This window comes from Phoenix dactylifera, chromosome 3 (genome assembly GCF_009389715.1).
Source record: "Phoenix dactylifera cultivar Barhee BC4 chromosome 3, palm_55x_up_171113_PBpolish2nd_filt_p, whole genome shotgun sequence".
Lineage (NCBI taxonomy): Eukaryota > Viridiplantae > Streptophyta > Magnoliopsida > Arecales > Arecaceae > Phoenix > Phoenix dactylifera.
This window is the reverse complement of record NC_052394.1, coordinates 18148381-18161288: the sequence shown is the minus strand read 5'-3', so window position 1 is coordinate 18161288 and position 12908 is coordinate 18148381. Positions and strand designations below refer to the sequence as shown.

The 12908-nt window shown below is 37.0% G+C and overlaps 1 protein-coding gene across 8 annotated transcripts in view; it reads left to right on the top strand.

The window, feature by feature from the left end:
• Nucleotides 1–12323, top strand: part of LOC103717893 (protein MOR1-like) — a 33656-nt gene extending 21333 nt beyond the window's left edge. For 2 of the 8 annotated variants that reach the window (XM_039124868.1, XM_039124872.1), the window contains 23 exons: nucleotides 32–153; nucleotides 229–330; nucleotides 410–484; nucleotides 2640–2735; nucleotides 2833–2934; nucleotides 3042–3143; nucleotides 3416–3598; nucleotides 3678–3789; nucleotides 4044–4120; nucleotides 4347–4426; nucleotides 5429–5494; nucleotides 5592–5721; nucleotides 9311–9433; nucleotides 9507–9584; nucleotides 9679–9837; nucleotides 9936–10094; nucleotides 10168–10265; nucleotides 10391–10547; nucleotides 10643–10759; nucleotides 10932–11027; nucleotides 11149–11220; nucleotides 11310–11583; nucleotides 11727–12323. In XM_039124868.1, the coding sequence (XP_038980796.1) occupies nucleotides 32–153; nucleotides 229–330; nucleotides 410–484; nucleotides 2640–2735; nucleotides 2833–2934; nucleotides 3042–3143; nucleotides 3416–3598; nucleotides 3678–3789; nucleotides 4044–4120; nucleotides 4347–4426; nucleotides 5429–5494; nucleotides 5592–5721; nucleotides 9311–9433; nucleotides 9507–9584; nucleotides 9679–9837; nucleotides 9936–10094; nucleotides 10168–10265; nucleotides 10391–10547; nucleotides 10643–10759; nucleotides 10932–11027; nucleotides 11149–11220; nucleotides 11310–11583; nucleotides 11727–11983 (2837 nt within the window). In that variant the 3' untranslated portion in view covers nucleotides 11984–12323. The remainder of the gene's footprint in view (nucleotides 1–31; nucleotides 154–228; nucleotides 331–409; nucleotides 485–2639; nucleotides 2736–2832; nucleotides 2935–3041; nucleotides 3144–3415; nucleotides 3599–3677; nucleotides 3790–4043; nucleotides 4121–4346; nucleotides 4427–5428; nucleotides 5495–5591; nucleotides 5722–9310; nucleotides 9434–9506; nucleotides 9585–9678; nucleotides 9838–9935; nucleotides 10095–10167; nucleotides 10266–10390; nucleotides 10548–10642; nucleotides 10760–10931; nucleotides 11028–11148; nucleotides 11221–11309; nucleotides 11584–11726) is intronic. The other 6 variants (XM_039124874.1, XM_039124873.1, XM_039124871.1 and 3 more) reach the window with 6 other exon arrangements.
• Nucleotides 12324–12908: the final 585 nt, after the last annotated feature.

Below are 12908 nucleotides of genomic sequence, written 5' to 3'. Positions count from 1 at the left end.
CTGTAATACCCATGATTGTTTCCCCTTCCAGAAGCTTCAGATTCCACCAAAGTGATTTCTACTGGTCTAAAATCCAGCACAAGAAATGCAAAACCAGGTTCAAATAGTTTCAGTGATCGTGGGTCTAAACATGGAAACAAGACCATATCTTCGGTCTGTTCTGTTGGCTCAACTTTCAAACTTTTTTCTACAAAAGTTTGTATGCTTATTTTCTTTATATATGGACAGAGAGGTGTTCCTACAAGGTCTTCAAAGCATGACACTTTTGTATCCGTTCAAGATCTTGCAGTCCAGTCACAAGCTATGTTTAACATCAAGGACTCAAATAAGGTCTGTTTTTATGAAGGAACACAATATGCATCAATACAAAGATTTTAGATGTCTGATATCTGCATGGTTAGCTATACAGGAAGATAGAGAGAGATATGTTGTACGCCGATTAAAGTTTGAGGAGCCACGTCCTGAGCAGATTCAAGATTTAGAGGTTTGTATTTCTAACTCCAAAGTTATCTGATTTAAGCTTTCGGAACATGGTTATCATTTTTTTCCCTTTTGAATAGAGAGAGAGATCTTTGGACGTCATAGGTGTCGTTAATTCTTGGGTACCTCACTTCTATTTCCTGGGCCCACCTGTTTTCTCTTGCCTCCTTTTCTGTCTGGCACCTCTAAATCCTACCAGTGTCCTTGGGATCAATGCATAACCAGCATGCCATCAGTTCATACGAGCTGTTCTTCAGGAATCCGACTATTTAGGTTTCCTGTATAAAGGCCTTTTCCATGTCTATCAACTATATATACTCTTTTTAAATAACCATCAAAATTATGCCTTACTAATTACAGGTACATAGGCCGCTACAAGCTCCACCAATGTAGTAGCTCTGACTTGAATTAAGGGGAAAATTTTTTCCAAAATGCCCCAGCTTGAGGCATTATGAGAAACCAGAAATGATGAGCATGTGTGTGTAATTCATTGAGCATCAGCAAATGCCACTTGGCATGGAAATTCCTTGGCTACTAGAAGGTTGTGTGGGTGCAGGAGTGGATTTTGATGCAGTCACAGGGAAACAGGTCTTTTATAAAAAAATATTAATAAGAAAATGCTTAGGAAGCAGGTGTGCAGATGAGTTTCTAGATATTCTGAAGCAGGTTTGCCACTCTAAGCAGAAGATTAGTGCTACAAAGGGAAATTTCCTTTAGAGCATAGCATCCTCTGTAGCCATTAATCGCCACTTTATCTCAGGCATTAGTTAACTTAGGGGACCAAATGCTTCTTCTCATGTTGCCTCAAGGAAGGGTGTCTCGGGAAAGTGCTGTAGGGAGTGTCTGCCCACTCAAATTACTCTTCAGGAAAGTTACCTTTGTCACAAAAATATGTTGTGTGAACTTTGACAGAGGACACATCAGTCTACAACAAGCTGCATCTTTGAATGCTTGAACTATAGGAGGCCTTCAGTGAATTTGTCTTGAACAGACAAAAAGGTGCTTAATAATCCAGAAGCTTGGTTTTCTAGCTTTTCTCAATAACCACTTTTGGGTATTTGCATTGCCAAACATTTGATTTTTTCTTTATAAAGTTCACCTCTATGCAAGAGAGATATTTTTAATGAAAAAAATGATCTCAGAGTAATACCAAACCAGAATGATGACACTTTCATGTAAAACCTATTATGAATACTGAAGATCATCACACAAAATCCATAAGTAGAATCCAGTTCCGAACTTTAGTTGAGTTAATATTCAGTTAATATTCTCTTACCCTAATATGTGCATAAAAAGAAGGAACTCTAGATAAATTTTCCTATTGGTAACTTACAAATCTCATGCTTTTTGACATAAGTTGCTAAGAAGCCACAGATTAACCAGTCCTGCATTATTACCAATGTCAATCCGAAAATGAATGAAATTTTTTCTTGAGACTCTCAAACTTCAAGCAGATTCCTCTCCAAGACCTTAAAAGGGTTCTCTTTCCCCAGTTCCATCTTTGTTTAACTTAATCATTCTCAGATGAGTTCATTCGTAGTAGGGATATCGTCAATGTTACCTACATTCTTCATCCAGTAGTTCATTATTGAATCCTCTGGCTTTACAATGGCATTTAGTAATTCCCTTTTCCCCTCCTAAACACTGTGCACCACCATTGTGGTTGCATCATCTAGGGATGTTCAAATTGACAGACTAAGTACATAATGACTGCCAACTGCAACTTGCCTAGCCAAATATATAAAGAGCAGAGAGTGTATGAACTTCAACTTACACCGTACAGCTTCTTGCCAAATAACCTCACGTTGAATGACCCAAATTAATGGAGACAACATTGAATTTGGCATCCTAGTTATACTTTTTGGCTTTCTTAGCCAGCTTCCATATGCTCGAGAAGATATCTTAGAGTGTTAAAAAAAAATATTTGTGGATGGCTTGATGGAAATGATAGCTGTTTATGGAGTAAAAAAAAGCTTGAACATGACAATGAAATTTGATTGGTGTATTATGTACTTATCTCCTTTTCACATGTATGTTGAATGAAAATGGATAATATTTAGTATTAGTAATAATTCTGCTTTGATGATATATATTGCCATCTACTATTGAAAAGTCAAGCATTTGCCTTTTTTTTTAATGTCAAACACCATCTACGGCAGTGTGATTTTATGAAGCATTTTAGAGAAGACCTGCATAGGAGACTCTTGAGCATGGATTTTAAGAAGCAAGTTGATGGGCTTGAGATGTTACAAAAGGTGGCTTCACTATACACTCATTTTACTTAGATCTGTATGCACATATGCATGCATTATATATCTTAGTAACTTAGTTCAATTCCTTTTTATTGCGTAGGCATTGCCGACAAGTGTGAAAGAAATGATTGAACTTCTTGACATACTTTTGAGGTGGTTTGTTTTGCGGTTTTGTGAGTCTAACACAACATGCTTGTTGAAGGTAAATATTTTCCCATCTGTTAATTGATTCATGGTCTTACAAGTGATCTCTATCATTTGTTATACTGGTTGCTGAAGCATCTGTATATTACTGGACATGTTGAGCAGGTGCTGGAGTTTCTTCCTGAACTTTTTGTTGCTCTGAAGGATGAGGGCTATACTCTAACTGAGGCAGAGGCTGCAATATTTCTTCCATGCCTTGTAGAGAAGGTAGGTTTACATGTAGATATTTGGTATTCAATATATGTTTAATAGATCCAACTGTTGCTTATTGTGTTGCAATGCAATTAGATGATGATTTTATTCTCTCAATTTGCCATATCCTTTCCAGTATCTATAAAATAATATTTGTACATTTTCATAATTGCTATTTTTGATTTTTTTTCTGCAACTCCTATTGTCATATTTTTGAATTGTTTACCGTGCACCCAGAGGCCTTAAATATTGCACAATAGTAATGGTTTTTGTTGTTGCCAATGCAGTGTGGTCATAACATTGAAAAAGTGAGGGAGAAAATGCGTGAACTGATGAAGCAGATTGTCGCTATCTATTCTGCATCAAAGCTTCTTCCATACATTTTGGAGGGCTTGCGTTCAAAAAATAACCGTACTCGGATAGAATGTGTTGATCTTGTTGGATATTTAATTGACCACTATGGAGCTGAGGTGCATTGATGATTTTTCTGATGTAATTGTAGTCTTAATGCTTTTCCATAAATCTTGTTTATTTGTTTCTTTTCTGCAGATAAGTGGACAGTTGAAGTCTTTGCAACTTGTTGCTGGGTTGACATCAGAACGAGATGGTGAAATTAGGAAAGCTGCTCTAAATACGATGGCTACTGCTTATAAGAATTTAGGTATGCGCATTACATTCAGTACATCTACAACATTTGATAGGATTGAATGAATTATTGCATAATGGTTCATTGATTTAGTGAACTAATTAATCATCATAATGCTTATTATTCTAATCATTCCTTCTGATAATTTATCTAAATTCATTCACATTTGTTTATGTTCATAAAGGCAGTTGAAGGTAAAATACTAGAGGTCATACTCTTAATAGTTATGGTTAACATGTTTGTTTTTAATGTCTTGCTTTCTTGAACAGGGGAGGATGTTTGGAGATATGTTGGGAAGCTATCAGATGCTCAAAAAAGCATGCTAGATGATAGATTTAAGTGGAAGGTTAGTATATCAAGACCCTAAAGTGGACCACATTGTCACCACACACAGAAAAATGTTGTTTTCATTTCATAGAGGAGTGGAGAGGGAAAAGAGGAAGGTTAGAAATTAATGGCTTCAATGCCTGTTACTGGGTGGTGGCAGAGCCATAACAGAAGTAGGAGACACTTCCACATGTCTGGGATGAATCCTGCTTTCACTTGATGTCATTTGCTGTTTCTTCATTCAGGCCCGAGAAATGGATAAGAGGAAGGAAGGAAAGCCGGGTGAGGCTAGAGCAGCTTTAAGGCGATCAGTTAGAGAAAACGGGTCTCTCTCTCTCTCTCTCTCTTTCTCTCTCCCTTCTTACTGTCATGTATCTGTTTCTCTGAGTATGTCTGTGCATGCACAAATTTTTTGACTTTTAACTTGCAAAATGCACGTCTCGTTTCATGTTAAACTATGATCTTGATTGAATTACACATTTCTTTTGAACTAAGATATTTGAAATTGTTCTTAATTTCACACTGGAAACAGTGATACAGCCTCATTCTAGTATCTTTTGAGGGAAATCATCATACATGCTGCTGCTGTGATGTAGATTTTAGAAATGTCGAAAATTTGAATGTTTGTAAACGAATATATGTCTTAAGGTTTATTAACTACATTACACTGTTTTGATGTCTCTTTGTTTCTAGCATAATCGTCGATTTTACTGCTTTTGTGAGGACCCGTGTGGTCGTGCGTTTAGTCCCAAATCGGTTATTCGCCAAAGAGATCTTGGGTACTTATACAGATTAAGAAACTAAAAAGAAAAAAACTTCTAGCTAGCCATTTTGGGTGAGGTCCTGGGTTGTGACAAATGGTATCAGAGCGAACTCGGCCCATAGCCTATGTGGACTAAGGGACACTGCAGCATGGATTCATAGAGGTTGACCATGGGCCGATCGTGGTGCTTGTGATTAGATTTGAATCGATTTAAACTCTTAGCTTGACGAGGACGTCAGGACTTGAACGAGGGGAGTATGTGAGGACCTATAAGATCGTGTGTTTAGTCCAACATCAATTATTTGTCGAGAAAATCTTGGGTACTTATATAGGACTAAGGAACCCAAAAAAAATGACCTTCTGACTATACATTTTAGGTGAGGTTGTTAGTTGTGACAGCTTTCATATTCTATTCTTCCAGATATATTAGGTTCTTTTTTTTAAATATTGGTTCAGATTCATGTATAGGGTGGTCATATGATCTCTTGCAGTCTTAAAGCTTATATTTGTGATATATAATACTCTTGAGTCTCATGTGTTTGTGAATGTTATTTTGGATTTCAGGTCAGATATAGCAGAACAAAGTGGAGAAGTTCTCCCACGTTCCATGTCTGTTCCAATGGTGACAAGGTACCTGGAATAGCTTAAAGATAATAAGCTGAAATTTTGGTGTTGAACATGATGTATTTGTGTTCCTCGCATTTTATCATATATTTTGCCTTATCAGCAGGGAAAACATTGGTTATGCTGTTTCCAATGTGGAGAGGCACATGTTAGCCAGACAGCTGGCTACTGCTAATGGTCCGGCAGACTGGCACGAGGCTCTTGATATCATTGCATTGGGTTCACCTGAGCAGGTTGAGTACTCCCTAGATATATCATGTTAAGGTCTTTCTTTCTGAAATTATGAATAAATATTTTTGATCATGTTATTTGTAAAGCAAAATATTGTCTTTTCACTTCTTGTATTTTTTGGATTTCTTCCTAGGAGTACCTGTCTATTATCGAATGCATGGGAATCTGCTTGTTATTTTTGGTCGCTATTCCTTATTAGCTAGTGAAGTGATATTTTTTCCCCTTTCAGAGACATCCCTGAGAACTCAGCATGCTTGCATGAGAAAAGCAAAACATGATAGATAAAAAATTGTCATGAATAGAATATGTGTAGTTCACTAATAAAGTCAAACTTGAGTGTCAAAAAAGATCATGCCATGTGTTGTTTCCCATCTCGATGGGTACCTTTTAGCCAAAAACGAAAGAAAAGACCAAGGGTATCACATCTCCTTCCGTGGTTCCCAGTCATCTCTTCCTTTCGGCCTTTGAGAATTGAAACACTTACTAGTCATTTGTCCTTAAGAACTATTTAATGGAGCATATGTGCAAATGTTGCATTTGAGGCTTGGATTTAAGTGCCGAAGAGCTTAGCACAATACATACTGCAGTAGTGACTTACTGGCAAGTGATAATAGTATTGTACCAGCTTCCTGCCAGTGTTTGCCAAGCATTGGCATGAATGGCGTGGCAGGGAACATATTGTGTCAGTGCCTGGTTGGCACAGCTTCTTGATACGGTAATACTTAAAATGTAGGTTTGAGGTGTTTCAATAGTGTTTTAACTTTTATGCATTCTAGGTATTGATGATTGAGAAGGTGCTGTAATTCTATGCCATCTGATGGGTATCAGGTTGGAGAATTGCAAGTTATTTGAAACATTATTTAGTAGTGTGCTTATGGTTGCTTTTTTTCTTTTTGTGGACAGTTTGGGTGTGGGAGATTTAGTTTAGTCATTGCTGCATAGAATGCAGAAAACATATTGAAGTAGCTTTACTTCAAACAAAAAAGCAGAGATTGTCACCTTGTGTATTGCAAATTGAATAGCTACTGAAGAACATTTTTATGTAACTATTTAAAAAAAAGTTCAGGAAAAAGTGAGAAAATAGATTAAAATAAAGAAGGCTTTTCCATAGAGTAAGATTTGAACCTGTTGTGGATGATGAAAATGGTACTAATGTTTTGAAAGTCAATTGTTGTTACGGCAATAACAGGAATCTTTAGTGATTAGATGAAAGCCAGGTGATTATGAAGATTAGATAAAATAAAAAATATTTTAATCAAAATATATGAGTATAAAAAATTACAAAACAATTAGAAATAGATTACATTAAATTAAAAAAAGGAAGCTAAATCAGAAAAATACTACATTTATTTGGGGATGTATATTTTAAAACAAGACATATTACCCAGAAAATTACAACTGTTCCTACAAACTATATAATATTGGTTAATCACTCAACAATTTGTTCTATTATTCAAGTATATTGCAATGAGCAACTCTACCAATGATGAATAATTAATATATACATTAGAATAGCTGGTTAGAAAAAAAAATCCGATCATTTAAGCTGTAACCAAAGTGTATGGGCACTAATAAGTAAGACAATGACGGTAATGATCCCACCATCTAACATGCCTAATACCCAAACTTGCCCCGCCATAGGCATGTAGCCTGCATATGAGGGCTATGGTAATTTATTGGGCTCTAAGATTGGCCTTGGGTTGTAAACTGAGGTAGCCTAGGCTAGTGCCTTTTAGATTGGTGGTACTTACAGAAATAGGTAAAAGATGTATGCTTGGACTCAGAAAACTCCAAAATTGTCGATTTTCTGCACGTTAAATCCTAACTGAGGGATAGATTCATGAGAAGGCTGGTTATTATCATAATTCACTTGTCCAACCTTCCTAATAGCTTGACTTGGCTCAGCCAATGCTTGACTCACATCAAATGGTTATCCATAACCAATCCACTCTGGCTGCACAGGCTTGTCAATCATGTCTTCATTGTTGTGAGGAGGGATAGTTAATAACTTCATGGTCCCATTATGGCAATTGGTGATGCAAAGGAGGTATCAGTGAAGTATACTGCCCAAGCTCCAATGTGGACAAAATACTTATTGTCTTATGACATATCTCTATTGGTGACTCGTTATCCAGATGTTGCTATGTCGGTATGAGATGTACTGTGGAGACTAATTGAAGGAGAATTTTTTTCTGTCTTGGAAGTTACATGTCAAGGAAAACTTTGTAATGTTGGAGTGCTTAATGCTTTCTCTTGAGATGTTGAGAGACTGAATATGCCATATTAGTTATATGTATAGTTGCTTATTCAAGTTCTGATGGATGTCATGTGGTCTTCATGTTTGATACCCATATTTTGCTTCCGACCGTAAGGCTCCTTGATGAATATTGCAGTTATACTAGAAAAAAGAACACTTCATGTTCTTTAACATGATAACTGTTCTTCTGGTGATAATTATTATCACTTAATAGGGGAAAAGATGCATTAGACATCAAATGATCCATTTCTGCATTGTTATATTCCTTGACTTAGTGAGGGCAAAAGGTGGCAATGCATGCTTAGATACTTGTTATAACAATATATGATGTCCATTAAAATCATAGTTTAGCCAGATATCCTAGAACCGTAAGGAGTTGTTGGGTTTTTTTTTTTTTTAATTTGAGTGAATTAAATTATCTGTCCCCTCTATAGTAGAATTTATGACTCACCCCCCCTCCCCCTCTTCTTCTCTCTCTGACATACATGGTAGAGGCTTCTAATGGATAAATAATTAAGGTTAGACATCAAAAGGGTCAAATCATTGCACATGGCATGTAGAAATTATGACTTGCATGCATCAAAGCCATGGTTAGATTTGACCTTAAAATCCAAAATATGGATCCTAAAATCCAGTTATGAATCTTATGATTACATCTGATGCTTATCTAGCAATATGGTCTATATGATAGCATGGGAATATTTTGAATTGGATACAATCATGTAACAATATTCCTGCTTTGTACAGAATTATATACTACATTCCTTCTCTTGCTTTTTATTTCATAATTTGCCTAAACATGCCTTTTCAGCTCCTTACTGCTCTTAATTTAGTCACTGAACCCAAAAAAATAAAGTCATGCTGTTAAAATTCTTGACTAACGATTATGACAACAAGTTTCATTTTAAAACAGGTGCTGACATCCAGGTACATATTGGTCTCTTGTAGATGTCACTTTGGACCTCCAGTAATGGACTCAGAAGACCTCTTTTCATGTCATTATTACTACTCATACTTGACAATTTCTATCGATTTTGGAGGGGCTTTTAAATGTATTGACTTGCATGTCCTTTTAGAGTCCTGCTGTTTTCTTGCTTTATTTATTATTTAATTGGTTCATTTCTTTGGTGATCTTCTTAGATGGTATGAGGCAAAATTGACTAAAATGGTCACTCATGGAGCATAAATTGAGTCAGCTTTCCATCATTGACATTACATAACATGCAAATCGCCTGATTTCAAACCTGAACAACGATTTCTTCTTCTGATTCTGTTGTTGCCTAAAGCTGTTGTGTTACAATATTTTGGCTTACACAGGCTTTGCTTTGGTGCAGTCAGTTGAGGGCATGAAAGTTGTCTGCCATGAGCTGACACAGCACACGAGTGATCCTGAAAACAATCTTATTGAAGATCTTGTTAAGGAGGCAGATAGATTAGTTTCAAGCCTAGCATCTATGGTAATGGGTTCTGGTTTCCCCACTGGTATAGCTTGACTTTCTGTTCATTTCTATAATGTCAAGTTTTTTGCAGGTTCCGAAGACCTTCAATTTTAGCCTTTCTGGAGCTTCTTCAAGGTCTTGCAAATATGTTCTGAACACGCTTATGCAGGTGCATATCTCTTTATTAAGTCATTCTTTGAAAATATCTATATATTATTTTTGCAAATCTATGCAAAATTATATGATAAATGTTGTTGCTGCAGACCTTCCAAATCAAAAAACTTGCCCATGCTGTGAAGGAGAGTACTCTGGACAACCTCATCACTGAGCTACTACTTTGGCTTTTAGATGAAAGAGTTCCTTTGATGGATGATGGCAGCCAACTATTGAAAGCACTTAATGTTTTGATGCTTAAAATTCTGGTTTGTATTTTCTTTTGTTTTATTTTTCTTTCCTTGGTTCATTCACTTGTTTGTATCTTGTTTACTTGTGACACTTTACTTGGATCCTTTTTGAGCAGGACAATGCAGAGAGGACATCATCTTTTGTTGTGCTAATCAATTTATTGAGACCCTTGGACCCCTCTAGGTGGCCTTCCCCGGCACCAAGTGAGGCCTTTGTTAGCAGGAATCAAAAGTTTTCAGATCTAGTTGTTAAATGTCTAATTAAGCTGACAAAGGTAACTTGTAGTCCTTTCAAATTGTTGAATATTTCTTTACAATTTTGTGCTAACATTGTCAGTATTTTGCTAGGTACTACAAAGTACGATATATGATGTCGATCTTGACCATATACTTCAAAGCATTCATGTTTATTTGCAAGAACTAGGAATGGAAGAGATACGAAGAAGGTATCTATATACTTGCTTGCAAATTAGGCAATATTTTCTCATCATGTTATGGCTTGCCTTTTGGCTATAATTTTTGGTCATCAAATTTAATTTCATCATTAAATTTAATATGCAACTGTGCATAGGGCTGGAGCTGATGACAAACCACTGCGAATGGTCAAAACTGTTCTGCATGAACTTGTCAAGCTTCGTGGGACGGCAATTAAGGGTCATCTCTCCTTGGTTCCTATAGATATGGAGCCTCAACCTATCATTCTTGCATACATTGATCTTAACCTTCAGGTATAAGTTGTTGGAAATAAAAAGGCTTGCTTGAACTGGTACTGCAGTCATGTGATATTGCTTTTAAAGTGATCATTACTATTTATTTTCTTCAGACTCTTGCAGCTGCTAGAATGTTGACTCCATCTGGTCGCATGGGACAAACACACTGGGGCGATTCTGGTTCAAACAGTCCAAATCCTCCAACACACTCTGTAGATGCTCAATTGAAGGTGCCAATTCATTTTAACAATTTCAAATTTTCAACATTTAATGTTTCATTATTATCACATTAGTTGATTCCAATTATATCATTTTTGTTTTATTTTCCTCTACATGTGATTCCTTGCTCTTATTGGCCTCCCTTTGTGCTACTTATTGTTTGTCTTTCTTGACATGAAATAGCAAGAGCTTGCTGCAGTATTCAAGAAAATTGGTGACAAACAAACTTGCACCATTGGTCTAAATGAACTCTACCGTATCACACAACTTTATCCCAAGGTATGGCAACTTGTCTTTCAGAGTAGCTTGTTTTTTTATTATTTGAATTGACTTATTTAATTTGTTGCGCAACTGAATTGTTATTGTATTTTGTGCCAAACATCTTTTGAACTATCTATAGGTCGATATATTTGCTCAGCTCCAAAATGCAAGTGAGGCCTTCAGAACATATATCAGAGATGGGCTTGCCCAGGTTAGCAGGGCTTTTTTTGGTTGCTAGTTTTAGGATTACCAAATGAAACTAGTGTTTGCTATAATGGGTCCTGCTATTGATGGATGCAGATGGAAAAGAATGCAGCAGCTGGAAGGACACCCTCAAGTCTTCCAATGTCCACCCCTCCTCCCTTAGCAACTATTCCATCTCCAAAATTTGCACCCCTTTCCCCCGTACGCACAAAGTCACTCAATGTAAAAACTGAAAACATAAACTCTGTGGCTGTATCATATAGTGAAGATGTTGCTGTTGGTACAACAGCATCTTTGAGAGGTCAAAGTGACTCGTCAGACATCAGGTCACAGTTGGGGGATGATCGAAATGATAGATTTCCATCTGGAGGTCTCTCTCCATTCTCATCCCTCCCCACTCTCTCTCTCTCTCTCACACACACACACATATGGATGTGCTTTTGTGCATCATTGCATTTCTTTCTTGCCAGTGCAATTATTCTAATATGATAATGTCTGATTGAAATTAATCAGCTCCTACAATTACATCAGGGACTTTAGACGCCATCAGAGAGCGGATGAAAAGCATCCAAGCTGCTGCGGCCGCAGGCAATATGGATAGTGGAGCCCGGCCATTGGCATATGCTAATGGTAATGTCCTTCATGGGACAGACCGCCTGGATGGAGAAACCACAGGTCAGACTAATGTTCTTCCCATGGATGAGAAGGCATTATCTGGACTTCAAGCCCGGATGGAGAGGCTAAAAAGTGGATCCCTTGAACCTCTCTAGTAGATGAGTAGAGTTTGTTTCCACTTTAGATTCTTGTAAATGGAAGAGAGTAAAAAACAGGGTGAGGCGGTGTTATGCTGAGAATATGTTGATGTTCAGGTGCATGTCATGGTGGAGGACAAGTGCATCTGATGCTGATCCGACCATAGTTGAGGTCTAGGTAAAGTGAATGGCAATCCGGTGAGCAGGCCCCAGAATCTTGTTTGTAATGTTTCATTATTGGTATAATGTAACAGAGTAATCTTTGACATATTCTTATTCATATTTTTCTACCTTGTAACCATGTAAATCCGCACACAGCTTGAGCTTTTCAAAATATACTGGGTGGGGGTGTTAGCCATGTGTAATGTGTTGATGGATTTTGTTAAATGGCCTTAGACATGCTGGTCTCCTTTTTTTTTTTTTTTTTTTTTTTTTTTTTTTTATTTTTACTGAAAAAAAAGGGAAAGAGGGGAGGAAGGGACAGGCCCACCCCCGCGTAGCAGCCCCACACTGGGCCCCCGCGTAACATGCTGGTCTCCTTGGCCGACCCATTTCATCACTTAGTAATATATCTGAAACACCTTACTAGTTTCCTTTGATAATAAAAAAATAGATATCATGTATGATGCCCATCATACCATCATCAGCTGTGCAAACATGTTTTAACTTATGTAATTATTTATCTTTTGCTCAATCAGGTCTACTCAGCCAAATCACCTCTTCTTTTTTTTTGGCTCTTTGTGCTCTGATCGTGACTGCATTTTCTGAACATCTCAACCAGCTGCCAACTGCCTCCTCTTTGCCTTGATAAGATTTACCATGCTAGTCAGGAATCTTTTTAGATTGTCTTAGGGGATATATTTGTGGTTAAATTGATAAAATTGCCCCTTCAGGTCTGCTAATGTGGAATTTTTGAAATTCAATTTATTGAATGCTTATTTTA